Below are 18600 nucleotides of genomic sequence, written 5' to 3'. Positions count from 1 at the left end.
CAATCTTTGGATATATAGGATGACAAATTCTACCTAATGGAAAGGGGTGGCAAAGAAATTAGGGGGACAATGGAGTGGAATGCTTCTCCCGGACTGACTTTGGTTCTGTTTTTGGCAGCCTGGCATTGAAGACTAAATCTATACATCTATAAGTTTAGTTTATTAGTTGTATTCCAATTATTATTGAAAAATGACAGGTAGAACAAGAACATTTGTTTTAGAAATATTTTCAAAAATAATAAAATAATTAAAAAATATTATTGACCATTTTTATCTTCAATCACCATAAGACAAATCCGTTTTCATTAGGTGAAGCGATCGCCTATTTTCTTACATGCATATATATATATATATATATATACACGCACACAAGCACGAGAAACCAAAAGAGGAAAACATGTTTGTTTTATCTTTGGATGTCTTTTAAAGAGAGACCATTCCTTTTATGACTTAGCACATGCTTGTACAGAAAGGTATGGTAGACACAGCAGTAGTTCCAGAAGCAGAAAATCTAGGTTCAAGTTTTGACTCCCAAACTAACTGTTGTTCTTGAACAAACTGCATAACTATTTGGAACCCTGGTTTCCTCCTCTGAATGATGGGGATGCTGACAGTCCCTGCCTCTTAGAGTTATTGTGAGAATTAACTGAAATACTTCATGGAAGAAGGCTTGGCACAAGGACTTGCACGTGGTAAATGTTTAATAAATATTAGCTATTTCTACTTGGTTGCTGATGATATAGATATTTATCACCTGTGCTAGGTAACAATCCCCTCTAAATTGCTTAGAACATAACTGAATTAACGCCTTACATTGTAACACATCCAGAATAGTTGGGACATCATAAATAAAGACAATCTTTAATATTTAAAAATGGAATATAAATATCATTTGTCTTGCATAGCCTCTGGTTTTTAAGTGCAGCTGTGGGGGAACTGAAGGAAGAAAAGTACTAACACAGGAAGAAAAAAATCAATCTGATGGACGTGAATGCAGCCACCAAAGCAGCCTAGGGATTTATTCAATGACTCTGCTTTACTGTTAACCTTCACTCATATCGTTTATTACTTGGGAACTGCTGCAAAGAGACCACAAGTGAATAGAATAATGATGTTTTTATGGCTCTTAATGTAGATTGTTATTGAAAATCTGTCAATTTTACTGGCAAGTCTTTGGCTCAGAAATAAGATCTTCATTTATAATTTGCAAACAGTGATAACTAAAATAATGAGAAGTAACTGGGAAATAAAAAATAACTATTATGATAATTATCTTTCTCATTAAAAACATGAGGCATTCTATTATCGTTGGGATGTGCAATACTCTTAAACAGCTGCTGTTACTGAGCTAAAACACATCTGAATAGAAAAGAAAATACATTACTGATCACCCAAATGATGAAAAATAGGTACTGCTGAAAATGTGTGCAGAGTGGAACTGAACAGAGCACAGCAGGATGTACTGTCTGCATATGCAAACCAGAGTAAAACCACTTACCGATACTTCAGGAATGGGTTTCAACTTCTCTGAGACTTCCTTTAGGGGGCTTTTGTTTACTGAAGCTGGCATTTGATGGGCTGTGTCCTTCGTTTTGATAATGGGATCTGGAGTTTTCTGAGAGGGTTCACTTCTTCTTCCAGGGGGAGAAAGCCATGCTCTAGGCACTGAACTTGTTTGAAAGTTGTTTATATCTATCTGCTTCGCCAAGGAATTCTGGCTTTCTGACGCTCCTGCTTCTGTGTAGGCACTTTTTAGATATCCTTTACTCGTCTGCCTTGCAGCCTTCTCCAGCATGGTCTCTAATGTTAACTGAGTTAACCCTGAAGGACTAGTTGTTGGACCAGGAGAACCCTGGACGCTGTGGTTACCCTACAAAGGGGAACAAAGTGAAAATCATTTTGAGACAAAATGTAGGGTAAGTTACTGAGTACAGTTCTTAATAAGTTCATATATTCTATGAATAAGCCATAATTTTATACTTATTTTATTTGGTACTAAACAATTTGAGTTTCCAGACAATAAAAAGCTAAAGGAGCTTACCACCACCAAACCAGTGTCACATGAAATGCCAAAGGGTCTTCTTTAAGAAGAAAAAAAAAAGCCCATATGAACAGAATGTCAATAACTATATGTCTATCAACAATTACTACTTTAAATGTAAATGGATTAAATGCTTCAATCAAAAGACACAGAGTAGCTGCCTAAAAGTCGTGTGAGTTCTCTGTATATTTTGGAGATTAAACCCTTGTCTGAGGTATCATTGACAATTATAGTTTTCCCATACAGTTGGTTGTCTTTTTATTTTAATACTGTTTTCTTTAGCCATGCAGAAGCTTTTTATTTTGATGAGATCCCATTTGTTTATTCTTTCCTTTATGTCCCTTGCTCTAGGGGACGTATCGGTAAAAAAGTTGCTGCGTGAAATATCTGAGATTTTCTTGCCAATGTTTTCCTCTAGGACTTTAATGGTTTCAGAGCTTATATTTAAATCTTTTATCCACCTTAGATTTATTTTGGTGTATGGTGTAAGTCGGCGCTCAAGTTTCATTTTTTTTGTATGTACCTGTTTCTTGAACAGACACTTCTCCAAGGAGGACATACAGAGGATCCAGAGACACATGAAAAGATGCTCAATATGGCTAGCTATCAGAGAGATGCAAATTAAAACCACAATGAGATACCACTTTACAACAGTCAGAATGGTTACCATAAACAAAGCATCAAACAACAAATGTTGGAGAGGTTGTGGGGAAAAGGGGTCCCTAGTTCACTGTTGGTGGGATTGCAGACTGGTACAACCATTATGGAAAACAGTATGGAATTTTCTCAGAAAAATTAAAATCAACCTGCCTTTTGACCCAGCAATTCCACAGCTGGGATTATATCCTAAGAACCCTAAAACACCAATCCAAAAGAACCTATGCACCCCAATGTTCATAGTAGCACAATTTACAATAGCCAAGAGTTGGAAGCAACCTAGGTGCCCATCAGTAAATGAATGGTTTAAAAAATTATGGTACATATACACAATGGAATTCTATGCAGCAGAAAGAAAGAAGGAGCTCCTACCCTTTGCAACAGCATGGATGGAGCTGGAAAGCATTATGCTGAGTGAAATAAGCCAGGCGGTGAAAGACAAATACCATATGATCTCACCTTTAACAGGAAGCTAAACAACAAAACAAACAAGCAAGCAAAATAAAAACAATGACACTGAAATAGAGAACAGGGGGACAGCGACCAGAGGGGAGCGGGGAGGAAATTTCAGGGGACAAAGCAGAAGGATTTATAGGAACTGGTATAAAGGACACATGGACAACAACTAAGGGGGGTGGAAATGGGAGGGAGGTGGGGAGCATGGGGGTGGGGTGGGCTGGGATGGGAGTAAAAGACAGAATACTGTAGTTGAAACATAATTAAATTAAAAAAATCAAAAGATACATACACACTGGAAGTAAAGGGACAGAAAAATATATTTCATGAAAATGGAAATAGGAAAAATAGCTGGGGTAGCAATACTTGTATCAGACAATTATAGTTTAAAACAAAGGCTATAACAAGACACAAAGAAGGACCCAAGAATTCCACCTCTAGGTATTTATTTGAAATAAATCCAAAACACTAAATAAAAAAGGCCTGATGCAACCATATGTTCATTGCAGCATTATTCATAATAGCCAAGATATGGCTAAGTGTGCTCTAGGCACCACAGATGCTGGGAATATAATGGTAGGCCAGAATTTAAACCTGGCCATCCAAGCACTTTTTCCTGAAGGCAGCAAGGAGTTTGTAGGGCGATATGAGGCAAAGGAAAGCCACAAAATAGAAGGCATGGGGATGAGTTTGTGTGAATATTGTTTGTGGGATGTCCAGAGTGTTTTATGGAGATAGTAGAAAGGGAAGCCAATTAGGAGACGATCAAACTGTAATAACTGGAAACACAGAGGTGGCTGTGTTGAGACAGTGATGGTGATGATGGAGAGGCCAGCTGACCTCTCAGTTCTGTAGGAGGCAGAATATGTTGTATTTTGTGACTCTGGGAAGCTCTCACATAAACTCTGAGGTCCCTAATCCTGTCGAGTTATAATTTTCCCTTCCTGCTAGAAGCAGGTGGGATTTAGCAGACAACAGGACTCTCAAGAAAGGTCCACTCAGGTCTTAGAACCTCCCCTAGAAAACAGCTTGCCTATGTGTAGTAAAGAATGAAAAGTGCAGAGTGTCCAAGGATCTTTTATGAATATTTCTTCTCTGTACTCATTCTGGGCCTACATTTTGTCTATGCTGGTTTTATCTTCTGATACATATATTTCTTTATAAATGATAGAGAAACTAATTTTCCAGAGTCCCAGATAGGGTAAAGAGAAGATGGTGAGTGGGTGTCAATTCACATAAAGAATATTTCTGCATTTCCAACAGTACTGCAGGCACTGGAAAACCCTCTGTGCTGTCACTTAGTGGTGAGCTGTCCTTCACTACCACTTTGCCAACTCTGAGGAAATGCATATGGGTGAAGAATGCTGCCTTCCTGCAAAAACGGGAGAGTGCCAGAGACCTCAACAATGCCTATTGCCCCAAATTACCAGAAATTGGAAGGTAACTCTTGCAATTTTTGTTTGATAAAGATAAAAACACAAGTTTAGTTTTGTTTGGAGAAGGTAAATGGAGAATATTAGTATCTTCCAAGTTTTAGTTCTGAGAAGGTATGGGTGGAACTCGGATAGATTTGGTTTTAAATTTATTCTGGCTACTAGACAGTGTTCTGTCTTCTCCAAACTTAAAAAAAATTCAAGTTTAATTTTCTATAATTGTTATAAACAACTGCCAGAGGGATTTCTGTGACCAAAAGATCCCCAACATGTTAATTTCCATCATGCTTTCATAATAAAAACATACACTGTGGGTTTAAAACATATTGGACCTAAAAATAGATGGATACATGAAAATGGTATAATTATGACTTTTTGGGCCCAAATCTCTGTAAAAATCTGGAATTCCATCTTATATATGAAAAGGGAAGAAATTAAGGACTTTTGCAATAAACATTAATTCAAAAAATCTTTATTAAACTCCTGCTACGTGTAAGGGATGTTCTAAGCACTGCGTAAGATACAGAGTAAGAATAGCAGGAACACTGCCCTCAAGAAAAACAGAATCTAACAGCAGGGAGAGAGATACCTACAAAGGTAATGATTTCATAAGGTGGAAATTAGTAAATTAATGATTTAAAAGTTTCAGGTGTACTATTTTGAGAATTTTGAGGAATGCATCGAAAACCAGATGTTTGTTGTGGGGGTGATTTCTTTGAGAGTCCCCCCGAGTGCCATGGACATGAGTGAGTGAATATGGTCCAGACAGCTGGATCTGTTTGGGGAGGAGGAGTGGGCTGTGGCCAGTTTCTCAAGGGAGACAAAGGCCAGCAGAGGCCAGTTTCTCAGAGGAGAAAAAGGCCCTGAGCGCCCTCTTCCATAGCCTTTTATTGGGTTGTAATCACAGGAATACAGGCCGGCAAGGATCAAACAGTAGATAACATTTCAAAGGGATCTGAGGGCTTCAGAGTCTGAGTCAGTGTCTGTCAGGAAGAGAGTTGCAGAAACTTTGGGAGACATACTCATTTCCTCTCGGACCCTTATATGAATGAAAGCATTCCTAGCAGAGCAGATTTCACAGGTTTATCCGGAAGTCTTTGTGGCGACATCATTTAAAAAACACTTTAGGAAGCCTGTTTTTTCTACTTGCGGTGGGTCAGAGTAGAGATATTCATGAATATGCATATGGACATTTGTCTCACACGTTTCCTAATGTGATGGGCCAAGAAGTGGAGATGGACCAGGAAATGGACAGATTTAGCTGTGTTCCCTGGTGAGCATTATCTCAGTTGTATTGTATTTCTGTAATGATATGCTTCCATACTATTTTAAATGGAAAAGTCGAATAACTAGAGAATGCAGGCAGGGTACAAAGGGCTAGCTTACTTTGGCTGCCCCACAACCACTAAATCGGTTTACCCCAGATTCTGACAGGAGAATTAGGATAAATGAGAAAGGCAGGATGATATATGAGACTAATACCTTGATTTAACTTGGGTCAGCCTCCCCTTTAGAGAGGAAATAAATGGAGAATAAGAAATAGTGTAGTGTTTTCTGGTGCACTGGCTCAAACCCTATTTCTTTTATTTAGTAATGCCTTTGCCTTAGTAAAATAGATGGTATAGGTATAGGTGATGTTTATTGATCTCAAATATGTAGCACATTTGAGCTCAATATTTTTTGTACATTAATTTTCTCTGTATAACATACATTTGTTATATACATAAGAAGTTAGCTTACTATGATCTGATTGAAAAACAACCACTTTTCTCCCTTTGGTTTATGATTTAGCTACTGAAAACCTGTACAGCAATTGCGTATAATTTGTCAGAATAGTAAAGAAATTGTCAAGCCATTTTCACACCCCAATCATCTGTTCATCTGTTTTTCAGAAGAACAAACACAAAAAGATTTTGATTTAACTTAATCTATTTTTTTAAAAGTCCCAAATCTCTTGAACTGTTTGTCTTCTGGGATCAGAAGCATTTGTTTGTTAAATATTCAATCACGCCCCAGTGCCAGGAACATCAATAGAGTTTGCCTGATTAACTGTAGCACAGCATATGTACGCTGAGGATGAGAATGATTTCCCCAAGGAGCCAGCACCTTCTCTGTTGAACCACGTTTCTTACAAGGACATGCAGATGGGCATGTGGACAAGTTGTGGATACACAAAATGGATTGCTCGTGCTGAGCTTCAATTTTAAAAGATAATTTTAATGACTCTCCAGGGCCATCTACTTGGAGCAGATGGGATCTCGGCTTTTTGTATTACAACTTTAATGTTGAGTGAGTCAGGACAGAACCCTGTTTCAGCCTTTGTAAAAGTGGATGATTGTATTTATTTATATTTCAATTGATGTTTTAATTCAGTCCACTGTGAATAATGTCTTACATAACATTCTTAAAAGTTCTGTAACAAAACACATCTGCAATATTCCAAACACACTTTGATGGCAGCATCAACTTTGTAATTTAGACTGAGTCAGTAGGGGTTTTTCTTTTGTCCAGTGTTTCTATGACTAAATGTGTGAACTGACAGCACCTGTGAGTTGGGCTAGCAGACAACAGAGATGATATAGGTGCGTATTTCCAATCACAACCAAAGAGCACAGTTATTCACATAAACACAGCTAAAGATATTAGTCATAACAGAATGAAAAAATCATTTCTTTAATGATTGCAAGATTGACCATTCAAGTATATCTTAAATGTCCTTACTAAAAATCATCCCCAAGAAGTATATCTACTTTAACCTTTTGATTTTATAGGAAACTATAAAAGTAACACAGTTTTCTCTGGAGAGTAGTGTCTTATAATGCATTTTACTTGTTTATAAAGAAATAGAATGAAAGGAAGATGTGGCTTTCTAACAAGTAACTAACCTATAGCATGCTTGATATTAAAAGAGGTGGGGTGAGTTATTTTTGTGAACATCTTTAACCTGTAGCCAGTGATGCTTCATACAAAAATCATAGGAGAAATTACAAGGACTGTATGGGATGGGCAAACATCAGCATGTGAATGTTTGAGAAAGATGATGATACTTCTTTGATTGTTCAATACAAAAACATATTTTTCACTAAGTTAGATTTCATGCTTTTTTACTAATAACACTTTAAAGATTTCTTGTGAAAACTATCCATACCATATAGTTATCTGCAAGGTGTCTTTTATTTTTATTATTATTTTTAAAAGCTTATCTTATCTTTATGTTAAAGATTTATTTATTTTTAGAGTGGGGGGAGGGTGGAAGAAATGGAGAGAAACATGGATGGAGAGAGAAACATCGATTGGTTGGTTCTGCTACGTGCTTTAACCAGGGACTGAACCTACAGCCCCAGCATGTGCCCTGACTGGGAATTGAACTATCTACTTTTCCCTTTGTGGAACAATGGCCAATCAACTGAGCCACACTAGTCAGGGCAAGATGTTTATCTTTTGACAGAAGCTGCAGAATGCTATTCTTGGCAGACAAGAGTTTTATAACCTTTATCTGCCTACAACAATGAAGAGCCAAGTCATAGTCAAGGGGCCTGAGACTTTTTCAAAGAACAGAGCTTCAAAAGATAACAATGAAAACTGAAGATATGTAGATGTGAAAGGCCCAAAAGAACTACTCACACAGGATAATATTACATTCGCTCCGTAGGTTAGATAGTACGTTATGTGGTAATTTATAATACATGGGAATAAAAATGTCAGGCAATATATTAAAAATAGAGTCCTTCTATATTTTTTCTAACACATAAATTGACATTTAAAAGTTTTTAAAGGCTACACAGACATATAAGCAACTTCATGTGGGCCAGATAGATATCCTTTCTACTGTGCATGTAGCTATGTGTGAGAAAGTAATTCAAAACCATCAGTTAAGTGTGTAGGGGTGAATGGTTTATAGTATAACCCAGAAATATATGCTATCAGAAAAAAATAAAATGAAATAGCTTAACTACTGCATGCTAAAAAAATACCTTGAAAGCAACAATACCAGTAATGCTGAGAGGAAGGACTAAAATGGTGCTTTTAATCTGTTTGTAATTTTGTCCTTTAGGCCTCCAAAAAGTCAGATGGAGAGAAGATCTGAAAGCTTCCTATATACTTTGAACACTATAAGTAGTTAGTACACAAAATTCATGTCCAAATATGGGTATTTTGACTCAAATGTTCCAACTTGGACTGTTATACTAGACAAATTAACTGTCCTTGAAAATATCTGCTTTAGTGATACAAAGGCAGAGTTTGGGGGAAAAGTGACAGTATTTCTAAGTAAGAAATTAAATTAGGGGAGTAATAAAGCTAACTATTAGGGGAGTAATAAAGTAATTAATATGAAGCTAACTAGTTCAAGCTGCAAACCAGATGAACGTATTTGGAAGCCACGCTGAGAATAATGGCACAAGGTACAGAGACAGTGATAGAACATGCTTCTTCTCTTTCAGCCGCTGTAACGGTGTGAACGGCACTCTGTTTTAACAGCTGTCCTAAGATGATTCATCTCCCACGGTAGTCTTGATTTTATTGCTGTCCACAAAATACATTTCCACACTTTGCTTTTCAAATAGATGTGCAGCTTCAAAATTAATTGAGTATCAGTAATATTAGTATACATGACTGCCTAAGGAATAAAACATGCAGTACAGCAAAGACTAAGATGAGAATGCATACAAAAATTTTATACTTTTGAGGCTCTCACATTAATGAGGATCTGAGATGTGAATTAATTATTTTAGCAACTTGAATTACAAAGACAACATATCACTTTAAGCTTATTTTAATTAGCCTTTACTATCAAATGTGCTTTTCCTCTATCATAATAACATGATTTAAATTTGCCTAATTTATGTTACTGAATACATCTAACTTCCCTTAAAAATACTCAATGGTCTTATAGCAAATTAAGTATTTTAACTACAAATTATAAATTTCAAGCATAACAAGTCATGTAATTATTACTCATTCATCCATTATTATGTATAACATAACATTATGTTTTTTTAAGTATAATTTTGTTACCATAAGGTTACAACATTCTAAGATAATGCAAGTAGTAGTAAGGTTGCCTAAATTAACCGAACTGATTTTTGCCCAAAGACTATATATAAACTATTTTAAATTTATAATTCAATTTCCCAATGACTTATAAAATTAATGAATGAGAGAAGCAATCTTACGGGAAAAGAATTTGCCAACAAAACAAAACAAAACAAAACAAAAACTCCAAACAAACCAATCTGATAAAGAAGAGATCATTACAAATTCTAGAACTTGTTTAAATATAGCCTAGCATTTTTGTTGGTCATATTTTTGTATTTTAGATTTGTCTTGTTATTGCCTCTAACAGAAAACCCCCAAACTTGCAGAGTATGGCCAGGCTTCTGTCTGTCTCTCTGTGGCTGCCAGGGCAAGTGTCAACAATGAGATGGTCCCATTATGGACTCTAGCCCCACGCTCCTGGCCATGCTCATGGTCATGGCACAGGTGTGACTAAATAGCTATGCCAGTCAGAGTTTGGGTAATGCATGATAAGTTTATTTTCAATTTAATGTAGTTGGTAATAAGTATATGTGTGCATAATAAACATTGAAGGGTGCCAGAAGTAGAGTAGCTAGTAGCAAAAGAAAGTCATAGAAGTAAGAATAAATTTAAATATTCAAAACTAATATTCTTCATTTTCCTGTGCAGCTCTATTGCTTCTTCTCAGTGCTTATCTTCCTGTGGTATTATTTAAAGGGTAGCTTCCCCATACCATGTCCCTCAAAGTTTTCTAGAGAACTACCCTTTCCCACCTGCCATGAAATTCCCACCATCACAGTGATTCTTTTGGGTTAGGAAAGATAGATGGTGCATAAGACAATGGGTCTAACCCACTAATGAAATGGTACTTATTAATTGATCACATTAGCCAATCAATACTGCAGAGAAATTGACTGCTGGAGTGGGGACAATACCAGATGTTGAAGACAGGTGTCCGTTTTACAGTTTTATAGCCTTAAGTTATTCAAAGTGAAAGGAGCAGAGATGTCCACAGCAACATTTAAAATGCTGTTTTCAAATGTACTATTTTATGCATAAAGGAGTTTGTAGTACATTTATGTTTGGTATAACTAATAGTTTTATCACATGCAGAAGCAAAGGTACTATAAGAAAAAGGATTCCCCCATGCACTTTGCTACAGAAACTCATTAAAAGTTGCAAAAAACCATAATTACTGCCTGAATAATCTTACCATATTCTCAACTGGAGCTATGGATTTCATCTACATCTCACTGTCCAAAGGGGCATTCTTGATCAATTATAATTTTTAAAACAAAGTGTAGTAAGCATATACAAGTTTTTCTAATTATTTCTATAATTTTTGCATAGAAAGGATTTGTATAATTTTGCATTGAAAGGATTTATATAATTTTACTAAACCATAACCTGACTCTGATCTGCTTTTTAAACACAGTTTCCAAGAAAATATTCATGTCTAACATTTAAGAATAAAGCTAAAAAAAATTCACAGATAAATTCATTTTGTATGAGGAAGAAAGGTTTATCATCATGTTTACTTAATAAATGTTAAGACCTATATTCAGTCTGGTTTTTAATAAGTTTTTTAAAATAAACTTTTAATAAATTTACTAATTTATAAGATATATTTGTATTCTAAATAATTGCAAACAAAAAACCTCCTGCAAGGCAAGTCCCAGAAGTAATCCATGATTCATTATCTCAACCTTAATTGGCACAACTCTTGAAATTCTGGGACCATATGGAAAATAATGAGTCCTAATAGGTCTAAGGTGAAAAGATGTCAGGGAATAAGGAAGCCAGAAAACCATCAATTCAGAATGCTTAGCAACTGCAACACCATTTCTCCAGAGATCAAGAACAATGTGTTCTCAATGTTTTACTGGTTTCACTATCATACAACTAAACCGCATATTATTTCTCATTCTGTGAGACAACGATTAAAATGAAAAGACAGAAAACAAAACAAAAGCTGGTTTCTATAATTAAAAATGAAATTGGCTGACTGTTAATAAAAAAGGCAGCAATTTAGAGTTACCATAACAACCTAAGGCAACTGTTGAGTGACATTGCAATCTGCTGCATTTTTATAAATAGCAGTTGATTTCCCCTCTTTTATTTCAACTAGTTTTACTGTTTCTGGGAGGTAATGGAACCACTGTGCTTTAAAACTATTTCACTCATCAAACAGTGTACCTCTTCACTGCTGTCACTGCCATAAAAGTCATCCTCCGATTGGGTGACACTGGTGTCCTCTTTTAGATCCAAAATAAATGGGCACCCCTCTGGGGACATAGTCTGAGTCCTTCCACGAGGCGCCGATCGTGGTCTTGATGAAAAAGTGAAAATGTCCTTTGGAACAATTGGGGGTTTCTCTGCCTGTTGGTCACGTTCACTTTCCATACTGGCTTCCAGCCACAGCTGTGAAGTGTGGCAGGAGTCGTCTTCCAGAAGTAGAGACTGTCTGCTGGGTGCCAAATGGGAAATGTGATCATCATTTTCGGGAAATATCCATTCATCTGACATTTGGAAAAGATGACAGAAATTAGTAGCATTTCATAAGTGTTATTATAGGCAGGTAGTCAAGTTAAAATTTCTTGTTGAAACAAAGATTTATTAAATAATGTAAAAGTCAAGGTAACAATTTATCCACCATGTTGTAATCTGCCAACATTTAACCCACAGATCAGTGCCCATAGCGATGGGCAACTCACGTACACTTCCTCGCCATCTGAGTTGAAACACTGGCCGAGTGATTTATGTCTGAAATAATTATCACCCGTCTTACAGCAAGTTCTTTATAGCACAGCTTCATTAACTTGACATTCCAGAGGGGGAAAATCTTCCAACTTGAAGAGGGCTGACTCACTAATATCTTTTTTTAACTGCGGGAGGACAGAGTACTTAACAAATTTCTTTAAACAAAGTATCTGGGCATTGTCTAGATTATAAATCATGGAGGGGAGGAAACCATGACAAGGTCAACAGCTTTTTCTCTCCATTCTGCTGATTGAAATGGGAAAATTCACAGACTAATTTGAGTAGACTTTTTCAAGTAATAGTAAATCTATAGAAATATTCATTAATGTGACTGTTGAATTCTGCTGGTGAAAAAGACCTTTCTGTTTAATTTTGGGAGAGAATGTTTTGATATGAATTTTGTTTTTCACAGCATTATTTGTTTTCTTTAAAAATACCACATACTACCACTGAATTACAGTTTTATCAAAACTTAAAAAAATTATCGTCTTATAATCTCAATGTACTCAACATTGAAATAGATTTTATAACTATGATCCAGGCAAACTAGAAATGACAAATCTTTATAATGAATATCATTAAAAGCATGCTTACTTTTTTTTTTTAAGAATGGCATCAAAAAAGAGTTGAGCATTTTTTCTAACTTGGTCTATTTTTCTTGAAACTTAATTTTGCTGCACTGTGTCAGTGGTGAAAATTTTACTAGAATCTGTGTTCTGCAGAACTACAACATGGACATGGTTATTTTATCCCTGACTCTTGAATTCTATTATATTTTTATCATCACAAGGAAAGTAGCTCAGAGATATTTAAGATTTGCTGACTTGAACCTTTAAAGCCTGTACTACAAAATCACAAGCAACAAACAAGACCTTTAATAAAAATAACATTGATAGTACAGATAAAATTATATTCATCACAATTGTATTCATCTGTTTCTTGATTTAAGACTATCACTATATAACAGAACTTGCCTATAAAAAAAAAGGACAATAAATGTACACTTCTTAGAACAAATTTATTAGGGATAAGGCTTGCATATATTCAGGGACAGAGTCCAAGTAAATGGCCAAAGGCAGGCTGAGTCTGCTTCATCCGACCACCTACATGGGGACTTGGAGGGACCTGAATAGCTGTGGGCAGGTGAAATGAGTAGAGGCGCAGGGCTGTCCTTTTCTGGACAGCAAGCCCCTTGGCAGGGTGCTAAGCACATAGAAGCTGCTTTGTAAACAAAGTAGATGCTTTAATAAAGGTTGAAAAAGATTACAAAAACCAGTGTGTTGCATTATGTTAATGGGTATGTAAAAATAGTGGAGGAAAAGATAATAGAATCTTCATTATGCAATTAAACAACTTGTATGACCTATTGCCAAACATATTATTAACTGTCGAAAAGTCAAAGTGAAAGGAGTGTTTTTACACCAAACGAACTCTAATTATCTCACTACCACACACTTTTTTGGAATTTGTAGTTTTACCTCCAATATTTCCATATCAATTGTAATGAATAATTTGGTGTATTTTCTTAGGAAAATATGTAAATTACTGTGTAATCACAATATTGCAGCAAACAAGATAAATGCAAGAATGATCACCTAAACATCTAATTAGTTTTTCTACACAGTCAGATTTATGCTAGAGACACTAATTGTGCTTAACATTTTAATGAAGGTTTCAACATTGCATAAATAAGACTGACAAACTACAAACAATTATAGTTTATTTTCCTTTTTCCCTTGCTCAAAAACAATTTGAAAAAAAAAACCCACGACAATTTGCCTTCGTAAAAGTACTACACACCTGCTGGGCAAGATATGTTGATAGGCTCAAAGCTCTATAATCCAACCATCTCCGCTAGAAAGAGGGCTGAAGAATGCAACAACAGGTAATCTTAGAGGGTGACAATATCATGGGAAAACTTCAGAATTTGAAACTTTCATTCTGGACAGCACAACCAGTGCATTAAAACTTGAAAATAAAAATACTCTTTCATCCACTGAAGTTTGACATAAAATTGAGGCTAAAAGGAGATTTACAAAAAATGATAGATTTTAGCAAATGACTGCATCATAAAATTTCAAAATGACAGGAATTGAAATATTTAACACATTTATAGCTTATTAATTATGGACCATTATGGCATAATAAAGATGCAAACCTGCTTCCTGGGAAGACTGGGGTGCTGCAGTGCTGAGGTTCAATGCGTCTGCTTTTTGCTGGGACGCAGAGGTGAGGGCTGCCGCTCTATCTTCATTCCTGTTATTTCCTGAAGAGCTGCCTTTATTAGAATAAATATTTTCCTCTGTTACTTTTTTAGTGTTTACAAAAATTAACTTTTGAAGGTTGGTATGAATTGGGTAAACTTTTCACTATGATTATTGTAAAGCATGTTAGAGGTGACACTGTAGATTATGAGTTTTCGGTAGAATGTTTTAAGATGCACTCAGCTGTATTTTTGTGGAGGTTCATCATATAATTCCTGGATGTCTGCATGGGGACATTTGTTTTACAATATGTAATAAAAGGAATTCTAAAACCCATGTATTTTTAAAGGGTCTTATTAAATTACAATTATTACTGAATTCCAGTCTTAAAGCAAGCTCTTTCCTTTTCAGCACCTTAAGAAAATAGGCAAGAATGACACCTAAACCTCTGTATCATTACTGCAGAATTAATTTTTCTGTCTTCCATTTTATAAAAATAACATCGAATCTAGCAAGCTGAATTATGACCTACCCAAGAATCCTACATTTTTCCTATTTATTTATTTATTTATTTATTTAGAACCCTACATTTTTGAGAAATTATGCTAAGAGATATGCACATGATACATTCTGGGCTTGATGGAGGACAGATTAATGCATACGCATCTATGCATACATGCCTCAAATCCATTTCTAAAGGAACAGCTATAACAGCCACCTACATTTATCTAATGTTTGCATGATCGCAAAGAGTCAAAGTTTTAACCTACAATATATCAAATGACGAGTTTAAAGAGGAGACAGCAAATACAAAAACAATCTGTAAAGGTTCAATGTAAAAAGAAGAGACATAAATGAAACATGAAAAATTATGGGTTAAGTTAAATTTTAGCAGGCAGAAACTTCCTCTATCAAATATGGGCTATTTTTAAAAAACAGTGATTTAAACTTATTCAGCCTTTGAGAATAGAAGTAGAAAGTCCTTTATTTCTGTGGTACTGTCTATTTAATCCAGAAAATCTCTGTTAGGACCGTAGAGCAACTCTTTTGCAGAAAATCTGATTTTCATAATCCCTGTAGAACAGACATTTATATTTTAAATGAATCAGTTCATAATCCTTTGAAATTTACAAGCTGTAGAGAGAGCTTTCATTGCTCTGAATAATAAACAGATGTAAGATAGTATTGAATTAGTGCCATACCGCTGGGTGTCTCTGTCCTTTCTCTGCTGGTGCTTTTCAACCTTAATCTTCTCCTGTTATTATTCTTATCTGCTGATGGTTCTTGAGGAGGATGTGGATGAATAATATGCAGATTGGCTGGTACATTTTTGGATGAAAGAACAAAAAGCCAGAACAGAAAGTACTATATGGTTTGAAGTGACTCAGTAAATATAATTATAGCTATAATGAGAATGTTGATGTATCATTTTGACATTATGTAAAGCTGTATCAAAAACTTATTTCTTCACAGGAAATAGATGTTTATTCCCATTCTAATGTTAGAATTTTATCAGGCCTTCAAAATTACTAATACATTTTATACATGAAATATAACTTATAGAGAGCTATAAGTAACTTCATTAATGTTAATCATACAACATGCTAGATTAAAATATAAAAAATGAAACTGAGAAGCCAATGCTGAAAAATTATTGCTTCCTTTAAAAGAGGAAGCATAGTTAAGTACGATGCAGTAAGAACTTAGAGGGTAGTTCCCAAAAGAACACTGGAAGACTAGGAAACCTAAAGAATTCTTAAGTGTAATTTAATTCTGTAATAATAATAATATTCATGGCAGCATTTAATAGTTACTGAGTGCTTAATTTCTTGGCACAACAGGATATGCTTGACTGACTTTTTCTCACTGAAACCTCACAAAGACTCTTAGAAGCAGCTGTTATTCGTCACTACTACTAGCACCAGTAGTAGATGTGTACAGCCTCATGTGCCGGATGAGGAAACAGGTTTACAGGGCTTAAGAAACTTGATCAAGGTCTCACAGATAGTGGTTGGGCCGGGATTGAATATCTGTGTTATTTATTTCCTTACTCAGGTTTATACTCCATGGCAGACATAGTTTGTAATAGTGCTCATTAATTTCTAAGTCAAATAAAATGAACCCAAGCGCCTCTGTTTCAACTCTCACAAAAGACTGGTAAGAGTGAAAAAACTGACAGGAAGTGGGTTCTGATCTCAGTTCTTTCCAATAATTACAGATTACAAATCACTTTACCTCTCTGTTAACCTTGAACTCTCAATCTGTAAAATTAGACAAAGTCTTTTCTTTACCAACAGGGTTGTTTTAGTATCAATAAGAGAAGATGAAGAATGCTTTACAAATGGAAAAAATTAATTAAAATATAAAATTACATTAAAAATCTTAAAATGCACATGAAGTTCCCAAAATATAGTGATAAAAAGATGTTACATTATTTCTGTACCAGTCTTCATAAAGTAAAAACACAGGGTACTACAGGAACTTGAAATAATAGAATGATAGATTCCATAAGATTATAATAAATATATAAGAATTCTAAACACATTTCAATATATATGATACTATTCATTTTTAAGTGGTATTTGGACTTAAGGTCTAGTCATGAGTATAACTTCAGATTTATCTTAACAAGGACATTTCTCACTGTTTTCACTAGCTGTCAGTCTTTATGCACGATTCATTCTTACCATGAATAGGTACAGTCTGCTTTAGTTGGTGAAGATTTTCTTTATCTCCTTGCTCCTCAGACTCAGGTATCAGCAAGGGTGACCTTTCCTCACTGCTAACACACTTCTCTACTGTGGACCTCTGGCACGGCCGGTTATTTTTGGACCCAACAGATCTTATTGTCTATAAAGGCAAGAAATTAATCTTCATGTTTTAAAATATAGGAACTACCTTTGTTTTCTGTAGACTCTACACAGAAGAAGTAATATTTAGACAAATAAAGAGTGAGAAAAAGAGAAAAAATGAGGTTAAAAAGTTGGTGGAAAATTAGAAAAGAGAAAAAATAATGTGAGATAGAACAGACGACAAGTCTCCCAGACATGTGAGCTAAAATGCTCTTATTTGCTGCACTTCCTCTCTAGTAGAACTGAAAATCACTGTGCATGTCAGAAGTTAAGAGGAAATTAAAAATAAAAAGATAACATTTGAGAAGCTGTTCATTGTAAGGTGTCTGGTGATGATCCAACTCCTTCTTGAAGGAGACCACAAAATATGCTCATGTATATTTAAGTTTTGTGAGCATATTTAATAAAAATAATACTAAAAAATGTTAATTATGTTGACATGGCAAAAAGAAAACAGCTTTGAGGTCTTTGAAAGTCCAGAATTTCTGATCAAAATGTATTCAAGCCTGCTGCTTTTGGCATGTAGTCTCACTACCACCCCCAACCCCTGCATTGGAAAAAACCCTTCCCTTCCCACGTCACTCATGTGCAAACAAGCTCTTCAAACCTTGCTCCTACCTCAGTGGATATCCTCATGTTATTTCTTCTGCCAGACAGTGGAGGTGGTCCAAGAACTTTGGATCCAAAGGCAATATGACAAACATCTTGATTTTTACTGTTCCTCACACCTCCTGTTCCTCTGTTAATAAACTGATCTGTTTTATTAAAGGAAGGTAATAATGGTTCATTAGTGTATGTAATGGTAACATCATGTTGCAATTTTTCTGAACACCCCCCCCCAAGTACTTAATCAGAATGCAGATACCAAGGTCCAATATCAGCTCTATCACATCTGTAGGATTAGAATGTTGGGTGTGGGGCAGGGGTGGGTGTCTGGGGAAAAAAATCTATAATTTTAACAAGTTCCACTATCACTTAACAAGGTCACTATCATTTGAGAGCTAGTACCACAAATATCTTTCCTCAAAGCAAAAAAGAAAGAAAAATGAAAAAGTACTAAAAATACATCTTATTTTCTCTTTAAGGGAATAATTTAAAGAAAACTATTCAGCTCAGCTAAAGAAATATTTGCTTGAGCACTCTTGGGCATTTCCTAGAGGTTGTCAGTGACACAAAATAGA

At 35.4% G+C, this 18600-nt stretch overlaps 1 protein-coding gene across 5 annotated transcripts in view; it reads right to left on the bottom strand.

The window, feature by feature from the left end:
- The window catches only part of CFAP20DC (CFAP20 domain containing), a 242894-nt gene that overhangs the window by 75783 nt on the left and 148511 nt on the right, over window positions 1–18600 (bottom strand). For 4 of the 5 annotated variants that reach the window (XM_037137429.2, XM_037137430.2, XM_037137433.2 and 1 more), the window contains 6 exons: window positions 18038–18174; window positions 17255–17417; window positions 15770–15886; window positions 14522–14641; window positions 11800–12122; window positions 1499–1870 (listed from right to left, as the gene is read on the bottom strand). In XM_037137429.2, coding sequence (XP_036993324.2) covers window positions 1499–1870; window positions 11800–12122; window positions 14522–14641; window positions 15770–15886; window positions 17255–17417; window positions 18038–18174 — 1232 coding nt within the window. The remainder of the gene's footprint in view (window positions 1–1498; window positions 1871–11799; window positions 12123–14521; window positions 14642–15769; window positions 15887–17254; window positions 17418–18037; window positions 18175–18600) is intronic. The other variant, XM_037137431.2, reaches the window with a different exon arrangement.

The sequence above is a fragment of the Artibeus jamaicensis genome, unplaced genomic scaffold (assembly GCF_021234435.1).
Source record: "Artibeus jamaicensis isolate MK-2021 breed Jamaican fruit bat unplaced genomic scaffold, CSHL_Jam_final contig_519, whole genome shotgun sequence".
Lineage (NCBI taxonomy): Eukaryota > Metazoa > Chordata > Mammalia > Chiroptera > Phyllostomidae > Artibeus > Artibeus jamaicensis.
The sequence above is the reverse complement of the archived record's forward strand: the minus strand, read 5'-3'. Positions and strand labels throughout refer to the sequence as shown.